A 24,038-nucleotide genomic window follows, 5' to 3' on the forward strand; every position below is an offset into this window, starting at 1 on the left:
CAACATATTGCAAACATATATATATATATATATATATATATATATATATATATATATATATATATATATATATATATATAAAAATTATTTATTTTTATTTTTATTATATATATATATATATATATATATATATATATATATATATATTTATTTTTCCATTTATTTATTTATTTATTTATTTATTTATTTAAGTAATATTTTTTAAAGGCGCCACGTTGCTGTCTATCAGTCAAGCGGACATTATTCACGCTTTACCAGGACCGTTATGGCATTTTGAAAAATGTAATTTAAAATGTTTGTTTGGTGGCACTTAGGACAATCAGTTAAGTTAAAAAGTAGCCAAAATACAAAGACTGTAAATATAAAATAAGCTACCAAACCATCTGTGAAGTAGCGCTCATGTTCAGTGCAATAGATTCTTGGACCAAATACTGACTAACAGTAAAATACTGCCACCTTGTGGTGAGGATAAAAGTAGCTTTGAAGCCAAAGCAGGCGCTTATAATAAATAAAAAAAAATACATCTAGGATGAGTATTCTGCACGAACAAAACAGTGTCATGTATTTCAATGTTCTGTTAAAATATCACTAAAAAATATGTCTAATAAAATTAAATGTCTAATTCCTATAGGATATGCTTCGTCCAAATACCTTTTCACATATATTGAAATTAGTACAATTGAATTTACATATATTGAAAGTTTAAAAATAACACCATTATAATAGTGAAAAAAAAACCCCGAAAAGCTTAGGAAAAACATTCGGAAGCCATCGCTTCTTTGTTTTTATATTGGCTACTATTATTATTTCATTTTGCAGCTTTATGGGGAAAATCTTCTGCTTTGTTTTATTAGAATAAGCTTCATTATAGGGTCGTGAGTAAACCACTTTATTTCTCCGGAATGCAAAACAATTGCGGGAAATGACGTAAGTTCATTGAACACTCTTTACTCGTCTAGTTTGGTTCTTTTAGTACTGGCATGTGTTTAACGACACGGCTCTAATCACAAGCATAAAAAAAGTTTATTAATGTTAAAAACGTTTATTAGTGCTATGGCTTTAATTTTTAGGAACGGGTACGATACCTGACGTCACGTGAGTTCAATTTAGTTAATATTCCCACCCGTATAACGACTATAACCCACCTCCTGCACGATATAACCTCCCCTGCTCTGGGATTGGCTCGCTGTAGCCAGCCTCCTGCACTGAGATTGGTTTATAATAACCCAACTCCGTTTTATTTTCAGATATATTAGAATAAATGTTCCAAATTAAACCGTAAACCGTAAATCTATCGCAACCGTCAATATCAGTCTGTGGGGTAAATACTATTTAAATCATTCGACCTATAGACTGTACATACAGTGAAAAGTCAATGAAAAGACCAGACAGTCTTTGACAAAGATATAAAAGAACTTAAATCTACTCGAAGCTTATTAAAATAATTATCATAGCAGTTATGCACAGCACTTGCAAAAGGGGGGAGTAGTAGCTCAGTGGTTAAGGTGATCTACTGCTCAGAAGGTCATGAGTTCAACCCCCAGCACTGCCAAGGTGCTATTGTTGGGCCCTTGAGCAAGACCCTTAACCCTCAATTGCTCAAATATATGAATGAGATAAATGTAAATCCTTTTGGATAAGGGTGTCTGTCAAATACCATAAATTTAAATATTTTAGGGTTCTGACAATTTACATTATCAGCATATGCTGGTAACATTTTCTCATAAGGTCACAGCAATTATGTAGACAAAATCCTTTTTTTTGAGGAAATGTTAGATGATGATCCTCCAGGGCTGGGGGTTCGATTCCCGCCGATGCCTTGTGTGTGCGCGGAGTTTGCATGTTCTCCCTGTGCTTTGTGGGTTTCCTCCGGGTACTCCAGTTTCTCCCCCAGTCCAAAGACATGCATGATAGGCTCATTGGCATGTCCGATGTGTCCCTAGCATATGAATGGGTGTGTGAGTGTGTATGTAATTGTGCCCTGCGATGGATTGGCAGCCCGTCCAGGGTGTACCCCACCTTGTGCCCCATGCTCCCTGGGATAGGCTCCAGGTTCCCCACGACCCAGTAGGATAAACTGTATAGAAAATGTATGGATGGATGGATGGATGAAAAGTTGCCCGTACCAAGATGGCGCCATTGTTGACGTGTATGAATGGACGACATCTTGGGACGGCCAACTTATGTGAATGGTCGAGGCGGGGTTTATATGAATACGGGTGGGAAATTGTTGGTTTCACATTTGTCGAGTACACAGCAGGTCGTGTTGTGACGGGGGATGGGAGTGGGGATTTCTCTCGCGGTCTTGTAGTTGCACTCTTGCCTGAAACGTTGTTTTCTTTCTGAAAACGGCCTGTGTAGCCGATAAGTTCGCTCCCCTGCTCGCGGATGCACCTCGCGACATTCGAAAAGCCGAAATAATCTGCGCGCGCTCGGCAGGGTCTGCAACACAACGGCCGAAATGTTCTCGAGCGGAGCAGCGAGTGGTGAGTAACCGCTACAGCGCGAGCGCACTGGCTAACAGCTAGCTAGTTTGTAATTGTTATGCTAACTGGGACGTCTGTATTCATTAGCTATCAAAACACCTGACCAGTGAATGTGTTCATTCAATGAACCTAAAAGCAGGAGTGTGTAAAGTTAATAAATGGCAAGTTCCTTTGGTGTGTTTTTTTTTTAAACCCCGCATGTTTGTGGAGCTCGCTATGTTATCGTTAGCAAGCTAAAGGAGTCTTTCAAGTGGATGTTGCTAAGTAGCTAGCTTACAAACTTGTCCGAGTTGCTTGCTAGCTGAGCTGTTTTATTTGAATTAGCATGTGTGTAGAAATAGTTATCTCATTTAAAAATAACAACATAAAAGCTAACTAGCTGTAACCTCCTGCTGCTAGGTAATCTCCTCTCAAGTGTAGCAACAGTAGTTAAGCTAGCTGTGTGTTTCCCACAACCAAACTGTTCCTCGCTTTAATTATTTGGTTAAGATCATTACTTCTGAAATGATCTTAAGAAGCCCAGTGTTTAATTTAAAGGTAAAACATCTTCAGTAAAAGTCGTTGGAAATATGACTGAGTTTAATCATTGAGTACTGGTGTTAGCAGACCAGCTAGTGAAGGAAGGAGGTGAGATTTATGAGGCGAGAAAGAATTCAAGCAAGCTCTTGATGGTGTTAAATAACTCCTTCATCTTCCTGGAGGAGTCTCACTTAAGTATTTTTCATAGAAGATGAGGATCTTATTGCTATTAAGGGTCATCTAGGATATTGGTCTCGAATTCACATACTTCAATGAAAATCCATACTCGGAATGACAGATTAATGTTCAAATTATTATGTTTATGAAGGGCCAGTTGTAAAAAAAAAAAAAAAAACCTTGTTTACAAAGCTCCAGGTAAGAAACTAACATGACTTTACCTTTTAACACGTAACCAATATTTATTAGTTCACAACATCATGGGTATGAAGTGGCGTTATTTTGTTTCATTGTGGCATTTCACATTTCCAGTTCTGATTTCTGAACAGATCAGAAGTCTGATTTGAAATCCGAGAGGAGAATAAGTGCATAATCTGTCCAATCTGCTCGACATTATGGTTTTTTCCCCCTCTGTCACTTACCTAATCAGGCCAGAGAGAGTAAATAAAATAATATAACCTATAAAAGTCTGTGAAAACACCTTCCTTTCTTAATAAGATGGCATTCAGGTATGTAATTAAAATCGAATACATGTTACTGGATAAACTGTAACACAGGATCTGCTACAGACAACAAAATGCTTGGTGTTTGAAGGGAAAAAAAAGAGTTGCTGATATACAGCATGTAAAGGATGGATGTATATACATATGGATACAAATACAGCAATTTTTCAGTGCGTTGATCAATTCTGCTGCTTTAATTTTTGAGTGTTTGGGTCGAGCTGCTGAAATGGGTCCACATCCGGACCACTGGTTGATGACCACTGGTTTAAACTATACAGATTTCTGATTTTTGGGTCATTTATATTTCTAAACATAAGCCTTTGAGTGTTTGAAACAGAGCGAGGTGCTGTTGCAACCTGTTCTTTTGATAACTTTTTATATATATATATATATATATATATATATATATATATATATATATATATATATATATATATATATATATATATATATATATATAAAAAACTGAACGGTAAGGATGATATCATTGGATATCATTTAATTTTATATGAATTAAGTGGGTTTTTTTTTGTATTTTTTAAAATAGTTTTTTTTATTAGTGCAAACCACATCCTTAACCTTCACTTTCATATCTTTTCACAAACTTGAATTGTGCGAGTTCTTCTGACTTTGTAAGTGTGCGCGCATGTTGGATGTGGTCTAGGTGGGGTAGATTGGTAGACTTTTGCGCTGTTTCTGTGGTCTTTAGATAAAGCGTCGAGGAGAACGTCTGCAGCGCTGATCAGGTTAAGATCCAGTTTGACACGCGGGACTATCTTCCAAACGTGTCATGTTTCAGGGTTTGATAAACTAGGTTGAGGGGACCCCCCTGATGTAATGCCTGCCGAGCATTTCTGAGTATTATAGAATAGACACGGGTCTGTTAAGCTCGTCAGTACATTTGACATGGTAGTATTGACAGTAAGATTTCAATCTTCTCTTTCTTTCTCTGTGTAACTAATAAACAATGTTATTTCATTTCTTCAAACATGCTGTTATGTTATGTTATATTGTTATGTTACATAGAGAGAGGCGAAACGGTTTTTCAAAAAGTGGTAAAAACTTTGCAGCTGTTATAACGTAAGTGATGACGACAAGAACTGACTTGTTCTGTGGACCTTTCTTTAAATCTAACTGTAAATTGATATAAAGTATGGCATGCTGTTCTTTAATAAAATTGGAAAACATGTAATTGTTAGCAAATTACTGTGATGTAAGAAGAGTAGAACACTTTGGGACATTCTGTTATAAGAAAAGAATCAATTTCATATTGCATCACACTGTTAATTTTCATTCATTATTTTCCTGTAATAGCACACAAGCATGTTTTATTCCTTATTTAGACTTCTTGTTTAAGTCTGCATTTTACACACACACACACACACACAAAACCCTGCTTCGTGTCTTATGTATATGCCTGCACAGCGTAAGCATGTTTGATGAGATTCGGTTTGACATAAAATGCCTTTTTTGATTTTGCACTCGACTTGTGTAAGGGTGGTCTGTTTTATTGATATGACATTTTTGCATGATCACTGTCTGAAATGTATTACTGTGTCATTTTATGATTTGAAATTTTCTCATTATATTTTCTTATAAATACAAACTGTCTCCTAAAGAGCAACGGTAAAACAATGGAAGGGTTATCAATTGATAATCAACGTGCCAATAAAGCTGGTCCTTAAACATTATTATAAAACATGAATAATTGAGCATACAGCTCATAATTCTTATCTGTTCACTCCAGCAGCTCCTCTGACTCCTCCACCACAAGAGTATGTGTTCAAACCACCCCAGAGGCCAGACTTTGGCACAAATGGTAGGACAATCAAACTGCAGGCCAACTTCTTTGAGATGGAGATCCCCAAACTGGAGGTGTACCATTACGACATCGACATCAAACCTGAGAAGTGCCCACGGAGGGTCAACCGGTAACTCCGAGTTCTTGAATCACACCTCTAAGTTAGACAATGTCAGTGAGTTTTGTATCTAAACAGACCATTTATTTTTCCAGTGAAATTGTTGAGCACATGGTCCAGCACTTTAAAACACAGATCTTTGGTGACCGAAAGCCTGTGTATGATGGGAGGAAGAATTTATACACAGCAATGCCCTTACCCATAGGAAGAGACAAGGTTAGTGACCTTGTAATGTGAATAGTTTTAAGTTTGAGTGCTTTCCTTATTTGTCTCTTTCGTTGTGAAAGTGATTTTGGACTGAAATATCAGCATCAAGCAATGTGCCTGGACATAAAAGTACATTTGTAAGAATCATTATGGCCACCGGAGTAAAACCAAATGAGCATATGTAATTTTGTCCTAGGTGGAGCTGGAGGTGACGATCCCTGGTGAGGGGAAAGACAGGAGCTTTAAAGTGGCCATAAAGTGGGTTTCATGTGTTAGTCTGCAAGCTCTTCATGAAGCTCTGTCTGGACGGCTGCCAAGCATCCCTTTTGAGACCATTCAAGCTCTAGATGTGGTCATGAGACATTTGCCCTCCATGAGGTCAGTTGATATATTTTTATCTCTAAGGATAAAATCAGAAATTTAAAGCGCATGTTTTGGTTTAACAGTCCAGCCATTCCCCAACTGAGTAATTAAATCAGACTTCTCAGAGTCTCTTGTGGTTTACTGAAACATGTTATATTCTTAATTTATTGCAGTTTCTATGGTATTAGCACTTTTCTATGGTATTTTTCCTGCATTGTGTAATTCAACACTTTAGGAGTATATTTGTAATTTGCAATTCTAACTTTCTTTCAGCAGTGTGCCTTTACTGATCACCACAAGAGGGCACTGTTTGGTCATCTAATAATGTAATTCTGCAACTCTGGATATGTTCGTTTTAATAATATCATGAGATGATTGTTCTACGAGTGCATTTACATACACACTAATAATCCGATCATTATCTAATGTCATCAGTTACCAGATTATTCGAGTAGCCATTGAAGCAGCATACTATGGTATCTTACATCAGATTGAAAACTTTTTTGTATTTTAGAGGGGGTAAAATTCCAATAAAGTTCCCCACATTTTGAACAAGTACTGTGATTATTCAGCAAATGTACCCTGTTAATCAGGTGTCTTGCCTTTTTCTTCACACATGCACAAACTTAAGATGATCGAGGAGGGGTAATTTATCTTCATCTCTGAATCAAAAAAAAGACAGATTGAAGGAGAACAACTGTGTGTACAATAAAACTCCTAAATAAGCATTTAGAAGTAAAGCTATAGACTTGAAATTGGCTCATTACAAGCCAATAACTTTGTCACTAATTGTGCCAACCAGCTGAGAAAAAACGTCAAATCTGGGATTAAAAATCTTTATTTGCATTAAGAATTGTAATTTAACAAATTGCTTTAATACTTGTAGTGACACTGCTAAAAGAAATTTGATTGAGTGACTCATGTAGACACATTATTCTCATCAGTAACTGTATTAATGCAGATGAATTAACATAAACACACTGTTTATGTCTTCACCCCAGGTACACACCTGTTGGCCGCTCATTCTTCACACCTTCTGAAGGTTGCTCCAACCCTCTTGGTGGAGGAAGGGAAGTCTGGTTTGGCTTCCACCAGTCTGTTCGTCCATCTCTTTGGAAAATGATGCTTAACATTGATGGTATGGCCAGTCAGCACGTTTTCAGAGATTTTTTTCCTTACGTGAATGTAGGCATGTAAACCTCTGCATTTGTTTTATTAGTATCGGCTACGGCGTTCTACAAAGCCCAACCAGTGATCGAGTTTATGTGTGAGGTTTTGGATTTTAAAAGCATCGATGAACAACAGAAGCCTTTAACAGATTCCCAAAGAGTCAAGTTCACTAAGGAGATAAAGGGTAAGTGCATCTTGCAAATCTTGCTGATGGTTGCTGCATTTAGAGCTCCACATTAGAACCTTGACCTTACCGTGCTTTGTGCATCCTGAAGGTCTGAAAGTAGAGATCACACACTGCGGGCAGATGAAGAGGAAATACAGAGTTTGTAATGTAACCAGGAGACCAGCCAGCCACCAGACGTAAGAGCTCTTTTTCATATATTCTGCTAATTAATGTTAATGCTTGGGGTTTAATAATGCAAGCAACATCACTCATCATTTTCTACAGTGTTGGGACTACTCAGTCATTCAGCGGGCTCATTTGTAGAAAGGGATTTGAAGTGGTAATGTTTTGATCTGAGCCCTGTATGTCATACACTGCTGTACAAATGCGATCTTATTGTGCTTACACCAGATGTAGGCCTACTGATTGTAATTGATCCAAACAGGTTAATTCAGTTCTTCAGACGAACACACAAACTGGATTTGAATATCCAAATTGAGTTGCGTGAGTGTATTGTCAACATATCGTCGCTGTCAGGCAGAAACCTCGTATCTGTATATTTCGTCATTATTTTTTTACATAAATCAATGTTATTGATCCCCCTTTACGTCTGTCTGTGGGTTGTCCAATATTTAACCAATGAAAATTATTCATATGGGCTTGTGAATAAATCTTGTAACTCTACTGGATCCTAAAACTGTCAGGCAAATCCTCATAGCTCCAGTAGGCAGTAGTATTGCGTCAGAGTTGTTAGTAGTTGCTGCACTCAATTGGCCGTGTTTTTCGAGACAACCTCTGCTCGTTTGCAATGCAAGGGCAAATAAAGTTCTGGATGTCTAAATAAGTGCATTGTTTTCTTTACTCAAGAAGCACTTTGTCTATAACGGATAACATTTAATGTATTTGAGGTGTGAGACATACAGGAGCAGAGAAGAGCGCAGGAAAACCACGACGGGTTGGAGTGAGTTTAATCTAGCATTTGCCGTCTTGTCATAGCCAATACTGTCTTAAAGCCTGTGCATAGCACTTCATTTTTTTTATCATGAGATTTTGACCAAATGTAATAAACAACATGAAAAATTGAGCGCACACATAGATACAATAAACTTTGTAAGCTGTAAGTTGATAAAGACGTAATGTGATTTACTTACTGCCTCAGGTGCAGCTGTTATTAATGATTGACAAAACATATAATATCTCCACATATGCTGGTCAAAAAACTTGTAAGTCCATTTGTGCTTGCTTTTGGTAAAATGTTAATAATATAACGACATGCACAAGTGTCTGACTGTATATAAAGCCACAATATCAACTTTGATGATGCAGTGTTAAATTATTTTAAAAGTACAGGGTTTTTTTTTCCCCGTTTCCTGAAAAGTAACAGTTTTGGACATACAGGGTTTCTGCCTGACAGTGTCAATATGCAGTATTTAGTCAGTTTGAACTGAACTAGTGTTTTCCCCCTTATTTGGGCAGGTGAGAATATGGCAATCACACACAGGTGACACCAATGTTCTGAGCAGGGTTGTCTCAGTCTGGTTCGAAATGAACTCTAGAGCGGTTCATACGTGGTGCAGTGAGAAAGCAGTTTGACCCTGAAAAGTGAACGTGACATGCAGTGTGTTATTACACAGTGACATGACTGACTGCTTTGTTAAATGTAACTCTAGCACACGTTTACTTTGTTTGCCGACGTGCAAATCAGGCCTTCAAATTTAGTATCTTGAGGCTTTTGACCGTAAGCACTTTTTTTCTTCTTCCTCCTCTGCTCTGCCACAGGTTTCCCTTACAGCAGGAGAGTGGGCAAACCATCGAATGCACTGTGGCACAGTACTTCAAAGATAAATACAAACTGATACTTCGATATCCTCATCTCCCATGTTTACAAGTCGGACAGGAACAAAAGCACACTTACCTGCCTCTTGAGGTTAATCAACGTATATTGTAATTTAAGGAGAACCTTTTAATACCTATTTTGATGTCCTTTTCAACTGACTTCACCTTGGTTTGTCCTAGGTTTGTAACATAGTGGCTGGACAGCGATGCATCAAGAAACTGACAGACAATCAGACCTCCACTATGATTCGCGCCACAGCCCGGTCAGCACCTGACCGCCAGGACGAAATTAGCAAATTGGTCAGTTCATCTCTCTGCTGTGGATTTGTTGTCAGATGTATAGCTGATGAATTGCCTTGACCTGTAATTTTATTGAAAGCTTTTTGGATTTGTGTGTGTTACAGATGAGAAGTGCCAACTTTAATAGTGACCCTTATGTACGTGAGTTTGGGGTCATGGTAAGAGATGAAATGACTGAAGTGAATGGCCGAGTCCTCCAGGCACCATCTATTCTCTATGGAGGACGGGTACAAACTACTTTGTTTTCCTTTTTTTTTTCCCTAAGGACATAAGTGTGTGATAAGTGATGTACAAGTATATAGCTTATTGATTATGTACATCTTTTATCAGAACAAGGCAATAGCTACCCCAATCCAAGGTGTATGGGATATGAGAAACAAGCAGTTCCACACTGGGATAGAGATCAAGGTTTGGGCCATCGCTTGCTTTGCTCCACAAAGGCAATGTACTGAGCTCTTATTAAAGTAAGTCCCTGTTTGCTTCTACGTCAGTGTTTCACTTTATAGTACCTTGTTTACAACTTGCTTGCAGTTTCAAATGAAGAAATTCTCAGTGTAGGATCTGAAGCTTGGGGCAGAGGTTAATATTCTGTGCTAGTGACAAGAAGTTTAATGAGTTCAATATCTCAGTACTGTTAGAGAGCCCTTGCACAAAACCCTTTATGATTAAAATTGCTCAGCTGTCTAAAACTATTTTGCCTGTAAATGTCATTGTAAATGTCTTTATTGCTTTTGGTTCTGCATTCTTTGTAGAGCATTTACAGACCAGCTGCGCAAGATTTCTCGTGACGCAGGCATGCCTATTCAAGGTCAGCCCTGCTTTTGTAAGTATGCTCAGGGAGCTGACAGTGTGGAACCCATGTTTAAGCACCTGAAGTACACCTACCAAGGCCTGCAACTGGTCGTGGTCATTCTTCCAGGGAAGACACCTGTCTATGGTGAGTTAATCTCTTCACTTACTCTATGCACAACTGTATTTCTATCTATGACTCAGATTTTGATGGCTGATATTACTGCGTGCCCACGTTTTGTAACCTGGTTTCTATGTCTCGTGTTCTCAAAGCGGAGGTGAAGCGTGTCGGGGACACAGTTTTAGGAATGGCCACTCAGTGTGTCCAGGTGAAGAACGTCCAGAAAACCACTCCACAAACATTGTCTAACCTCTGTCTGAAGATCAACGTTAAACTGGGTGGAGTCAACAACATTCTGCTTCCACAGGGAAGGTGAGCACAGTTTAGGTCTTAAGGAAGAAGCTTACATCAACAGAATGTTTAGTTTGATGTGTTGATGGTGGAAGTTTGGAGTAGGGTTTTTTCTGAAATAAAGCATTGATGCTTTGCACTCCAGGCCCTTGGTTTTCCAGCAGCCTGTAATTTTCCTGGGTGCAGATGTGACTCATCCTCCAGCAGGAGATGGAAAGAAACCCTCCATTGCTGCAGTAAGTTAAAATCGACGCTGCAAAAAGTCCAACTTTTCGGGGGGGGTGAGTGATACGAAGATTTGTGAGTCTACTTGGCTCTGCCCAGAAGTCAGATTTACTCAAAACAGGTCTTAGCTTTTATAGCATGTTGCATGACTACCTGCAAAATAAGTTCATTGTTAGAGAGATTGTACACATCTGAATAATTATTAGAGATGCACTGATACTAAATTTCTCAGCCGATACCGATTATTCAGAGTGATATCGGCCGATACAGATAGGTTGGTGGTTCTGCCTTTTATGCCTTCTTTTAAATTAATAATAATTAATTCCACAATTCTGAAAGAAATGCAAATAAACTTTTTTTCTCTCCCTTTCAACAAGTTGTTTCACAGTAACTGGTCTCCTAAACAGAAAACACATTACTCAAATTAACATTAACACATGAACTAAATTCTGAGGATTAAATTAAGATTTCTTAATTTATTGAATATTAATTCATATTAACAGAATTAATTGACTGAATTCTAAAAAAACCTCCTGTTAGTCTCACATTCACTCACCACAAACAAAATAATTTGTATTTTATCATTGAACATGAAACTGGTAATAATATAAATTTTTGTATATATTAGCATTTACTGGATATGAAATATACACTTTACAAAAAAAATTTCTGTAAGGTGTGTGTGTGTGTGTGTATATATATAATATATATATATATATATATATATATATAAAAATTACACCTTTTTGTCAACTCATCTTCATTTAAATCTTTGAACAGTGTACTGGTGCTTTAATTCAGCTTGAGCAGCGCGGCAAAAAAAAAATTTAGACGCTGAAACTCCCGCTTCACTACTGCAGCGTCCGGTGTAAAATGTTAGCAGTGCAGAACTTACAAACTGCAGTTTTGTGGTCATTCCACACAAGAGACATCTTTACACACAGCACAAAATCGATGTGTTTTCCCACCCTCTCTTGATTGGCAGGATATAATCGGCCCTGAATATTGGATGTTTCTAAACTATTGGCCGATATGGTGAAAAATTGCCTTTCTCGGCCAATACCGATTATTGGCCAAAACATCGGTGCATCTCTAATAATTATTGAATAATCATTGATAACTTTCCTGAGATGATTGGGTGGGGTGATGTCACAATTGCTTTTCATGTAACATTGTGTCCCAAAGTGTGTTATTCTTCATGTATGGCAACAATTTGCCCATGTTAACAATTTTAATACTTTTTCAAATGCTTTTTTTTATCCATTTACAGTTACATTTAATGTTGTGGCAGCAACCTGTGAAGTTAATAAAACAAAACAAAAAATACATGTCGTGTTAGAGGAAAAACTGCATCAAATCTTTCCAATGTTGAAAACCAAAAGGATCAAGTTTACATCTGACTATTACAAAGCGTGGACACCAGGGACTCTGCCGTAAATGCCAAATAACTATCGTCTCACCGAAAACTTCACCATTCCTACAATTACACACATTTTAAAAATCCATGTATTGGGAGTGTCTGCCATATAAGTTTATGTTTTAGTTGTTTATAAAGAAGCAATGCTATATTTGAACAAATACACACCTATAAACCTGTAGTTTACCAACCTTCTGTTATACAGAATTAATTATCATTTGGCTAAGTAAGTTCCTGTCTGGTTTTAGGTGGTTGGTAGCATGGATGCCCACCCAAGCCGATACTGTGCCACAGTGCGGGTTCAGCAGCACCGCCAAGACATCATTCAAGACTTGGCAACAATGGTGAGAGAACTGCTTATCCAGTTCTACAAGTCAACTCGCTTCAAACCCACACGTATTATCTACTACAGAGATGGCATTTCAGAAGGTCAATTCAATCAGGTAAACCATTGACCTATACGGGACATTTTCCTTTAAAACCTTTCCATTTTGTAGTCATGTATTGACTCTTGATTTTCTCAAGGTTCTGCAACATGAGTTACTGGCGATCCGTGAGGCCTGTATAAAGCTAGAGAAGGACTATCAGCCAGGCATCACTTTTGTAGTAGTCCAGAAGAGACACCATACCAGGCTTTTCTGTATGGACAGGAACGAGAGGGTTAGTTATTTCTGTAACGTTACGTCTTATGTATTGCAATTCTTGAGATGTGCTTTTGGGTACCTTATTGGTTCTGTTTGTTTTAGGTTGGAAAGAGTGGGAACATCCCTGCTGGCACCACAGTCGACACAAAAATCACCCATCCATCAGAATTTGACTTTTACCTTTGCAGCCATGCTGGTATTCAGGTACTAACCTCCTAGGATGTTGTACTAGGAAATTGTACTTGCAGGTCATTTCTATTACCTAGGCATCAGACACCGTTGCCTAGGTTGCAGGAAGAGTATGAAAACTGCAAAACAGTTCCATCTGTTTGAAATTGCAGTTTAACTGTGTTCCTGCATTTGTTTCTGCTTCTAAAATTATTATTATTATTATTATTATTATTATTATTCTTTTAATAAAAATGTTACCTGCATGCTAAATTCATACACAAGTAAAATATTGAAATTTGAGTTTTTTTTGCAGCAGGTTTCTGCAATACCGTGCTGTTTGAATCACTTAACAATGCTTCTAAGAAGGGGAACCTTCTTGCTTCCATGAATTAACCCTTCCACAACGCTTCCACAGGGTACCAGCAGACCTTCTCACTACCATGTGCTGTGGGACGACAACCACTTCACTTCAGATGAGCTACAGGTACTCACATACCAGCTGTGCCACACCTACGTGCGCTGCACCCGCTCTGTCTCCATTCCTGCGCCTGCCTACTATGCTCACCTTGTGGCATTCCGAGCACGCTACCACCTAGTAGACAAGGAACATGACAGGTATGCAACCCCAAGGTCTTATTGTCATGGACTTTTTCATTCTTTGGTATAGGACTGGTTGATGTAACGAATACAGGATATCATGTTCATTATATGATTTTATAAGATATGGGTTTTCATTACAATTTTATGTCCGATTGTAAGCAGCTGATTGTTGTTAAAATTATGAATTGTAAAATTGGTCAAGTTTACAGATAAGCAAATGTTAGTTTGTTTTTTTAAAATGGTAAATCAAAATATACTCATTCAGTATTTAAAATGCAACATTATTGTTTTCATGGTAGTTTGTTGGCAAAACTAAATATCATGAAACCTAATGTATCGTAGAAATTTTTTCAGGTGTTGTGAAATGATATTTTTCCTCATACGTGTGGGTCTGTGGTGCCAAGTTAGAAAAGTAGAAGACAGAAAATATAAGAGAAAGAAACAATACAAGTAAGCTTGAAACATGTTTAGCTTTAGGATTAAATATTTAAAATGGCAGTGTAGTAAGGTAAAATAAATAAATAAATAAAAAAGCTAAAGGGTATATACAAAACGTTTTAATCTCTTAGAAGTTTAAGATTCTTAGTGAGCCTGTTCTCTGATCATGTTTACTGAGCTCATGGCTCAGTGTAGTGTATTGTGTAAGTCACTTGAATGTTTGTGACCGTGTGAGTTACAGCAATGAATCTTATAGCCTTTTGACTGCTTACATCCAATATGGCCAAATGTTTGTGGACACCTGACCATCACAGCTATATGTGGGCTTTCCCCCAGACTGTTGCTACAAAGCTGGAAACACACAAATGAATAGGATGTCTTTGTATGCTGTAGCATTAAGATTTCCCGTCTCCGGAACAGAGAGGCACAAACATGTCATGACACAGACGCTGTGCACGAAGTGAGATCCATGAAGACATGGTTTGCCAAGGTTGATGTGGAAGAACTCGAGTGACCTGCATAGAGCTCTGATCTCCACCCCACGAAACACTTTTGGGAATAACTGTAATGCTTCCTCGACCAACATCAGTGCCTGACTTGATTAATGCTTATTATAATGGCTGTTATGCCAGCAAAGGAGGGACTATATCTGGAAGGGTATGTTCAGAAAGCACATGGGTGTGATTGGTGAGGTGTCCGCATACTATTGGCCATGCCGTGTGTGTTGGGATATTGATTTTATCTGCTTGTGTTTATCATGTCTTTTGGCAGTGCTGAAGGCAGCCACACATCAGGCCAAAGTAATGGTCGAGACCAGCAGGCCCTGGCTAAAGCTGTTCAGATCCACCAGGACACACTTCGCACCATGTACTTCGCCTGAGCCTGGCCAGAGATGAGTCTCATATCCTCAAACACCATGTGTCTGTATGTTTAACATGCCCCATTCATCTTGGGGGGCCTCCAGATGTGCACATAGTTAACTGGCAACATTTCACACATTCAAGGTCTCTGTATTTATTTGAGCTTCAAGAAAACTTTTTTTTTGTCCATTCGTTCTATGCCTTTACACTGACAATTCTGACTTTGCTTTGGGGTTTATATTATTAATAACATTATGATTATGCCAAGGCTGATGGAATAGAAATTTTTGACATATTTGTGAAACTTCTATCAGCACTGACCCAGAAGGACACAACTTCAGGACACGAGTACTTACTGTTCTTTTTATGTTTCTTTCACATTACTAACAAATCTGTCAGTGTTGTCTTTTTGTTAGTCCTCAACTCAGTCACTCTACCGTACTTGATTAAGTTGGTTTCTTGAGTAACAACTGACAGATTGTGCTTTATATTGGAAACCAAATCTTTATATTATAATAAGGACACTTTGAACAGTTCTTTGGGACAGTGGAAGATTAATCAGACAAATTTGTAGTTCTCTCAGCATGAGAGGAGTGTTTTGACAATCAGCTGTCTGAATTGGGTCTGAAGAGGGAATTATAGTTAATACAGGACTGGTTCCTGAGACCAACACTCTTTCTTGATCCAAACCTGTTAGTAAGTTATCCTTTTTCAACCTTGGTTTCCATTTTATTTTCCCCAACATTATTATCTGTTAGGCTATCAAAGTTAGACTGTAAAGAGAAGTACTAATATCTTGTGTGAAAGATTAGTCTCCTATGTACTGCTGATTATTTTTTATTTTATTTCTACCACACGTCCAGCCTGAAGCTTTGCTTTCTTAAAGGATCACTCCATTGTTTTCAGACTAATATCTATCTACTGCTTCTGTAGTGTATTATTGATTACTACTTATAATAATGACTTTTTCCTCTATCCTGAGAGAAGATTGGAAAGCCTGTTTCTGTGAAACTTCCTTATAATGGACGTCTAAAGGCAGCTGTTGTATTACCTTAACCATTTACAATACCTGACCATATAACACACAATCAAAAATAACCCTTTGGTGAGACAGGCATCAAATATTTCCTTATGTCATTTTTATTCCACTTTCCAACACTGGGGCAGTAGGGTAAAAACTAATTCTGGTCACTTACACTTTTCTTAGGATTTTATGATCTTGCGTATTTGTGTCTGAAATTTCGTCCCATCTGCTAAAAGACAAATTATGTAGTGTTTAGGTTTAAAGTCCAATTTATAAATACCTGACTGAGGAATTTACCAAAAAAAATTAAAACAGATAAAGTTGTTTCATATTACTGTTACCACGCCCCAACTTCCCTCAGGCCTCTCTTTATAAAAAAGTTTTGAGTAAATGAGTTTTCTTATCTTTTCTTAGTGCACAAAGAAGTCTGCAATGATTTTCTGTGATGATTGCCTGTGCACTAGAGATGCAGTGGATAGAGCTAAGGTTTAACAAACCCTGGAGTATTACTTTAAGTGTCTTGTGATTATATCAGCCTCATACACTGTTGTAGTGGTGCATGAATCATGATGTAAAGGACAGATTGCTATATATATATATTTTTTTTTATTCTTATTTTTTTATGTATCTAATTATGTCCAAGATGGTGAGCTGCATATTGTTTGTTTAGATCTATACACAGACTGATGGCTCATGGAACCATGGCCTTAATGATAGGGAGGTCTTGAGGGTTATGGGAACGTGTTTGTTGGTTATAGATATCTAGTCAGCCACATTACACTCGAATGTGTTAAGCACCTTATTTTTTGCCCAAATGTCAGTGATAACGCAATAGCCTTTACCGTAGAAGGTTTTTGACCATTCTATCGATTCTAAATTTGAGTAATCCTATTGTGTAACTCTTTCGCGTCTCTGGTGCTGGAGCTCTTCTCAAGAGCTTTGTAGTGTCATTGGGTTCATCCAATAGGCGAGTGGTTTTAGTTTTTGTTAAAGGCTTTTGAGATTGTGAGGTATATTCGCAAATGATTCAACAATTCGTTAAAATTTAACTGCTATTGTAGGCAATTTTTTTTATTTTTTTTATTTTATTTTTTTCCTGGTATAAATGCAAATATTATTGGAACGTTGGTTAGCTTCCCCATGTTTCACTTTTAACTTTAATTAACCTATAGCTGAACACTTTTAAACTTTTATACCTATGCATTTATAGCCAAGAGATTTTAGTGTGTTTTGTGTATATAATGATTTTAGATAATGTGTATTGTAGTAATTTTAAGCTTTAATAGAGTGCATAGGCAAAAACCCTCTTCCTGTTGTAGCAGTATTAGCCTATAGAATGTTATATTTTTATTATAGTAGACAATTAGATACAACTTTCAGTTAGTCCTGTTAGCCAAGAAAGATTACAAATATTTAAGCATACTGTTATCCTACAGTAACTGAAGCACAATGAATTATCGGTGCTAAACATTTTCCAGAAACAAATATTTTATTTACCATCAGATCACAGTTAAAAAAAAAAAAAAAAAAATCATCAACCACAGAACTGATTCTTAGGGTTGAGTTTCTTTAGCTTCCTTTGAACTGTGTTGCAGGGGCATTTTTAGTTCTCAGTCTCGAATACTTGACTTGGTTATTTTTCAGATTTGATGCTGGTCTCTAAACTTGCAGATGCACTTTGAAGGGCATTGGACATGTACCATTAGTAATTGTTTGGAAATGGCTTGATGTCCTACCTCTTGTTGCCTGTTTTTAATATAATGGTAACATCACTGCATTAGTCATTTCTTCATAATTACACAAGTGGTGGCGTTAGAATAAATTCTTTCTCTGAAAGTTTCTGGGCATCTTATAGTGTCACTTAGCTTAGAAATGACCAAAAGGCGTATCTGTTCAGAGGCTATTCTTGGTGCCATTTTAAATCTTTTACATTAACTGCCATATTTTTATTTTTTTTTAAATAATAATAAAGTGCTAAAGATTCAGAGCTTTGAAGTACCCCTTCGTATGGTTAAATTGAAATTCACCAAATGGATTAGAAAGATCTTAATCTCAATCTTAATGAATACGGTCTTGTTCAGCCAAGCAATGCATTCACGTTGTACATTCATACATTCTTTACCCAACTGGCTGCTAATTTGGAACAAAATATGTTGTCATTTTCCATTCAGATTTTCCTCATCTTTAGAGCTAAATATGTATCTCTTGGCTTAAGAAATGACCCGAAGTGAACAACTGCCCCCCCCCCATGTTTTTCAATCTCATCTTCCTTTTTAATGGTTTTCAATGATGCGGTTCACTTTGTCTTGTAAATATGACAGTGATCAGAGCTTTTACTTTACCTGAGTTTTTAGTATTTTACCTTTTAAAGCCAGCACCTTAGATTGTCAGAACTCTTAAGCATATGCAATTCTTATGTAATAAAAGAAAATGTATGATTGAGGTGTTTTTGCACTATATGAATCAGTGTGGACTGGGTTATTGTTGGAAAGATTAGAATGTTGGTTGTCCTCTTCAATCACCATAAACGCTAGTGGATACTCCAGTTGTTTTTGAGGTGGTTGTACATTTTGGTGCATGTGCATACACGCACATTGGTGCAGAATCTGAAGCTACACATAGATAATAAGTCCTGACATTTGAGTAACTATGCAAAAACTGGTTTTGGTTCAGAGCCATTCATCTTATGCTCAAATTTGTTTAGTTTTACAGTGATCCTAGTGATTTGTAATTAAGTCTGATTTTGAATTTAAACTTCATTCTTTCAAAGACATTAGGACTGGTTTTATATAATGTCTTAAATGTAATGGAGTGATCTTACAAAATATGAAACTGGCATTTGTGTTCAAGATTTTTTTTTAAAAATTTCCCTGCAGAAGTTTCATGATGTCCAGTGTAATCATAAAAAAATGACAATGTAATGCTGGATTGTGATGAAATTTGATGGATTTAAATGAATCCTTTTGTCTATGCACAGCACGAACATATAGCACATATCAGCATTTTGTGATAACCTGAGGAAGTTGAATGAGAGCCAGCATGGTGGTGTTTTGATATTGCAATGCAGAGGTACCCTCATTTGGCAAATCCAAGAGAATGTCTACCAAATTAAAGTATCCCTATTAAAGAAGTTCAACTTCTAGAGAAAATCAACCATGTATGTGAATCACTAAACTATCAACTGTTTTTCTAAATGTATAGCCAGGATTTTAAAGATCTGATATTTACCCTGGACCAGCAAGAGTCAAATGAATTTCAGTTAGAGGAATTGTGCATTTTAAATAATGCTCTCTAATGGATTAACATTTCTCTAACTTTGCACTCTAACTTTTGCTTGTAACTGAATAGGTTAATCAAAGTCTCATGAAAATATAATCATGAGAGGAAAAAAAAAATGCTCTACCCTTGATACAACCATAGTGTATATGAAGATACTTAATGACATAAGTAATACACGTACGTGTATATCAGATGCATTTCAGATGTGTGTGACCAAGTTAACATTTGTGTTTGGGCAATTATTACTGACATATGGACAAATCCTTCTTTTGCTTTTGTTTGAGGTGCTACACTGTAAAAATTGTTTATATTTAGGGCAATATTGTGGTGTTTGTGTTTTATATTTTAGTTCATTGTATAATTTCTGATAGCATTCAATTCCATACTACCAATGTTTCAAATTGTAGCCTGATACCTAGGTTCTCATTTCAAACTAAGCATCTTGGCTCCAATCATTGCCCATCATCCCCTAGGAAATTCGGAAAGTCACTATGTGCACAAATAAATTATGTAATAGACATTTTTGCCAATGCCATTTTACGCCATCTAAATATTTACAGGTGTGCATTCTAAAATGATTTTACTAAAAATAAGCAATGTCTCTTGTTGATAAGTGACATAAAAATAAAAGAGCACTAGCTTAATAACCTGGCTTTTTATACCAATTTTGACAACTACCTCAGAACAGTTTAGGGTGCTAACCTTCTCTCTCTCTCTCTCTCTCCCCCTCCCTACTATCTATCTATCTATCTCTCTGTCTATCTATACACACATCTGTACCTATTAGGAACACCTGTGCATTCATGCACAATAATGTGGCAGTAGTGCAGTGCAAAACATCATGCAGATACAGGTTAAGAGCTTAAGTTAATGTTCACATCAAATGTAAGAATGAAGAAAAAGTGTGATCTCTCTCTGTAATCTCTTTACCTGTGGCGTGGATGTTGGTACCAGATGGGCTGGTTTGAGTTCAGAAAAAGTTGATGATCTGGGATTTTTCACACATAACAGTCTAGAGTTTACACAGAATGGTGTGAAAAACAAATAACATTGTGTGAGCGCCAGTTCTCTGGCTGGAAACGCCTTGTGGATAAGAGAGGTCGATGGAAAATGGCCAGATTGGTTCAAGCTGCCAGGAAGGATATATAATCTCAAATAATCACTCTTTACAAGTGTGGTGAGCAGAAAAGTATCTCAGCATGCACAAAAATGGGCACAGAATCACCCGAACTGGACAGCTGAAGAGCACCTATGTAGCTCATCCACCTCAAGGTTTGATGTGTTCTGATATGCCTTTATGCTCACCACGGTTGTAAAGAGTGATTATTTGAATTATTATAAACTTCCTGTAGCTCAGGCCAGTCTGGTGATTCGCTCATCAACAAGGTGTTTCATCCTGCAGACCGTCTGCACACTGGATTGTTTTTTTGTTTGTTTGTTTATCATGCCATTTCAGTGTAAACTCTACAGAGACTGCTGTCTGAGAAAATCCCAGATCAACTGTTTCTGAAATACTCAAACCAGCCCATCTAGTACCAACATCCATGCCACGATTAATGTCCCAGAGATCACGCCTTTTCACCATTCCGATGTTTAATGTGAACATTAACTGATGCTCTTGACCTGTACCTGCATGATTTTTTTTTTTTGCATTGTGCTTCTGCCACACGATTGGCTGATAACCACATGAATGTACAGGTGTTCCTGATAAAGTGGACGGTGAGTGTATATATAATTTCTATAGTACATGACAACGAATAATAATAGTGACCAAACAAACCAAGCCAATACTGCATTTTAGATTTAGCTTTTACAGAAAAGATTTTTTATTGTTGTCTAGATGAGGACAACCTGTCAAACAAAAAAATATAGCGGACCAAATTGTGAAAGGACTTCCTGTGGACTGTAAACCAGCGTTTGGAGAAAAAAAAAAACTGTAGTCATAATAGATTAATCACTTAAGTTTGTTTCAAAATATTGTCATTAGGAAACAATATTGCCTTCTGTGGTAGTTTGGAATAGACGCAGCACAAGGATAGATTGCTAATAGGGCCGAGCGGTATGACGAGATGATATTGTGTCATACTCACGATAAACATGATACACTTTTCTTGATGATGAGTTTAGTCATTTTCATCAGGTGCCACTGCTTTTATAACTTACTGTATAAAGCAACTGACTGGACAAAACACTTTTTGTACTAATTGGTTTATTTTTAGTTTTGCTTTGTTAGCAAAATATATCATGTATCGCAAAGATGTTTTTAAGTTTTGTGATTTAATATTTTTGCCATATCTCTAATTTCTAGTTTCTTGTGAGTGAACACAGAGCAATAATTGCATTATTACTCATGTCTACAGAGTGCATCATGGTTTATTTCCTTTAGGTGGTTGTGGTTACTCACAGAGTGGCATCTGAATGCAGTTAGATTTGGTATGGTTGTGAGATTTTTGCGCGCCCCCCCCAGATAATCATCTGTAGTGACGTGCCCTATTTAGGATCACGTATTGGCTTCCAGTCGTCCCAGTCAGCACTGCTCTACTGCTCTGCGTTTGTAATACTACAGAAAGGCAAATTAGCAACATCCAAAAATACTAGCATGTGGTCCTTTTTTTTTTTTTTTATTTTTCTTTTTTTTTTTTTTATTTAAATGTCAGTCCAAGTTTGGCAGTATGCTTTCTAACAAACCAGCTTGTCCGCACTGCGCTGTCTGAATGCTTGCATTGGCCACAATTCTTCTTTTTGAGAAATGTTCAGTATTGCAATAAACAAAATGAGGGTCTTTTTGGTGAAAGCTCTACAGCAAGTGTAAGCAGGTTGAGAATAAGCTATTTAAAATAGTTTTGCGTGTAATTTTTACCTTGCAACGTTTTACAAAGGGAATTTACAGTTAAATTAAGAATGAAACGTGTTTGCAAAATACGCTCTACTGATACACTGGCCTGTTTCCGTTGGTTCAAGATCAAAAAGGTACAAAGGGTATGAAAATAAAATCAATATTCTTGATATTTTTGTTGAGCTAAAGACATCCATGTTGTGTGTGTGTGTGTGTGTGTGTGTGTGTGTGTGTGTGCGTGCGTGCATCAGCATCTGTCATCTCCTGTATTTATATTTGGTGATAATTTTTAATTTGATGAAATTCATTGTCACATCAAACAATTTATACATGAATGACTCACGTAACCTTGAGTGAATGCTGCATAGAATGATCAGTATTTGTATATTGCACTTTCTAATCAGTAAAAAAGAAAAAAAAAAGAAGCCCTGTTTAAAATTGGGCAGAGAAATTAAAAGAAAATTAAGACGAGGTATATTCTGCTATAATAGGATTTTTTTTTTTTTTTTTATTAAAGAAAAAAAGTGACTTTTCTAAAATGTGCGTAGACATGAAGTACCTCAGAAGCCTGATATATGCTGCATCAACTTCATTTATTTTATTTTCTTTTGTGAACCTCACTGTCTCTCGTACAGTAATACAGTTTTCCCTACGGAGAGGTCAGATGTGCATGCAAGGCAGTGCTTACACCTTTCTAAAATGTGTTTTGGTTTGATTGTGTCTTTTTAACAACAGTATTTACATTGGCTTTTTATTTGGGTGAAAGATGTGTGTTGTAGAGTACATAGGGTATTACATTTTGGAAAAACAAACAAACAAAAAAAAGCATTCTGTATCAATTTTTTTTTCTACCATTCCTGTTGGTTTCATACTAATCCGGCATTTACCTTCAGAGGACATCGCAAATGGCAACTAATTAGATGTAGTCCTAAAAGACTACTGACTCAGGTATTGCCGTTTAAGGGCTATATCTGCTACTGAATCTCTGCCCTGTACTCACTCGCGTGTCTTAAATAGCCCTGGAACTGTATTTATGGCTAAAACATCATACAGTGTATCTGGCCTTAAAAGGTGCACTATTAACCAGACCATGCAAATCATGCATTGTTCTACATCACTGCCTATCATGTACTAGTTTGTTTGTTTTTTTTTGCCATAAATCTACCTCCTGGGAATGTACGAGTGTCCTGGATATGCTAGATAGTAAATAGATAGTTATAATCATCTTCCATTAATATCTCTTCTGAAAACTCCAGGACGTTCCGGCTGAGGCTGCGTGTCAAACGTGTTTTCCCATGTTCATCTAAGCCATAAAAATGACCAAAGTTTTTAGGAAGGCATTCCAGTGGCACTGCCTCGCAGGCTCAAATCTCCCCTTCGTTTCAAACATTTCTTTTTCTTTTTTTAATTCCTACTTAAGCACCTGCCAAATTGAATTTACTGTCATTCCTGTTGAGAGCTTTTCTATCTCATTCTTGTATTTGGACTTGCCGCTAAGCTCTGTGTCTTTTTGTTATTTTATTATGTAAATTGTGAGCTTTGAGATTTTTTTTTCCTCCATTTATGCTTTTATTATGATTGCAAGCTCAATATATGCTGTAAACCCTGATAGAATATAATGTGAATATCATTTAATATAGTTGACTTTTTTGCTTGACTGTATATGGCATTGATTTAATAAACTTGAGTTCCCCTCA

At 37.0% G+C, this 24,038-nt stretch overlaps 1 protein-coding gene across 3 annotated transcripts; it reads left to right on the plus strand.

Annotated features, from left to right (window-relative positions):
• Window positions 1–2,230: 2,230 nt before the first annotated feature.
• Window positions 2,231–24,038, plus strand: ago2 (argonaute RISC catalytic component 2). Of its 3 annotated transcripts, none has more exons than XM_017454648.3 (19): window positions 2,231–2,486; window positions 5,433–5,616; window positions 5,700–5,820; window positions 6,008–6,189; window positions 7,176–7,312; window positions 7,394–7,528; window positions 7,620–7,707; window positions 9,290–9,437; window positions 9,527–9,646; window positions 9,751–9,873; window positions 9,977–10,110; window positions 10,399–10,583; window positions 10,709–10,868; window positions 10,993–11,083; window positions 12,738–12,932; window positions 13,015–13,149; window positions 13,236–13,337; window positions 13,720–13,919; window positions 15,114–24,038. In XM_017454648.3, exons 1-19 carry the CDS (start codon window positions 2,462–2,464, stop codon window positions 15,220–15,222), a joined length of 2,574 nt encoding a protein of 857 aa, XP_017310137.1. In that variant the 5' UTR covers window positions 2,231–2,461; the 3' UTR covers window positions 15,223–24,038. The 3 variants fall into 3 exon arrangements, with proteins under 3 accessions (XP_017310137.1, XP_017310138.1, XP_053531298.1); XM_017454649.3 differs by having other exon boundaries at window positions 5,436–5,616; XM_053675323.1 differs by lacking the exons at window positions 2,231–2,486; window positions 5,433–5,616; window positions 5,700–5,820; window positions 6,008–6,189 and adding an exon at window positions 6,458–6,500.

This window comes from Ictalurus punctatus, chromosome 24, assembly GCF_001660625.3.
Source record: "Ictalurus punctatus breed USDA103 chromosome 24, Coco_2.0, whole genome shotgun sequence".
In the NCBI taxonomy this organism is placed as follows: Eukaryota; Metazoa; Chordata; class Actinopteri; order Siluriformes; family Ictaluridae; genus Ictalurus; species Ictalurus punctatus.

What these genes read in the sequence shown, in the direction of transcription:
- ago2 (XM_017454648.3), top strand. Translation starts at nt 2,462, where the DNA reads ATGTTCTCGAGCGGAGCAGCGAGTG. An exon ending in ATTCTGCTTCCACAGGGAAG is followed by an intron (nt 10,869 to 10,992) that starts GTGAGCACAGTT and finishes TTTGCACTCCAG; the next exon opens with GCCCTTGGTTTTCCAGCAGC. An exon ending in CAGAAGGTCAATTCAATCAG is followed by an intron (nt 12,933 to 13,014) that starts GTAAACCATTGA and finishes GATTTTCTCAAG; the next exon opens with GTTCTGCAACATGAGTTACT.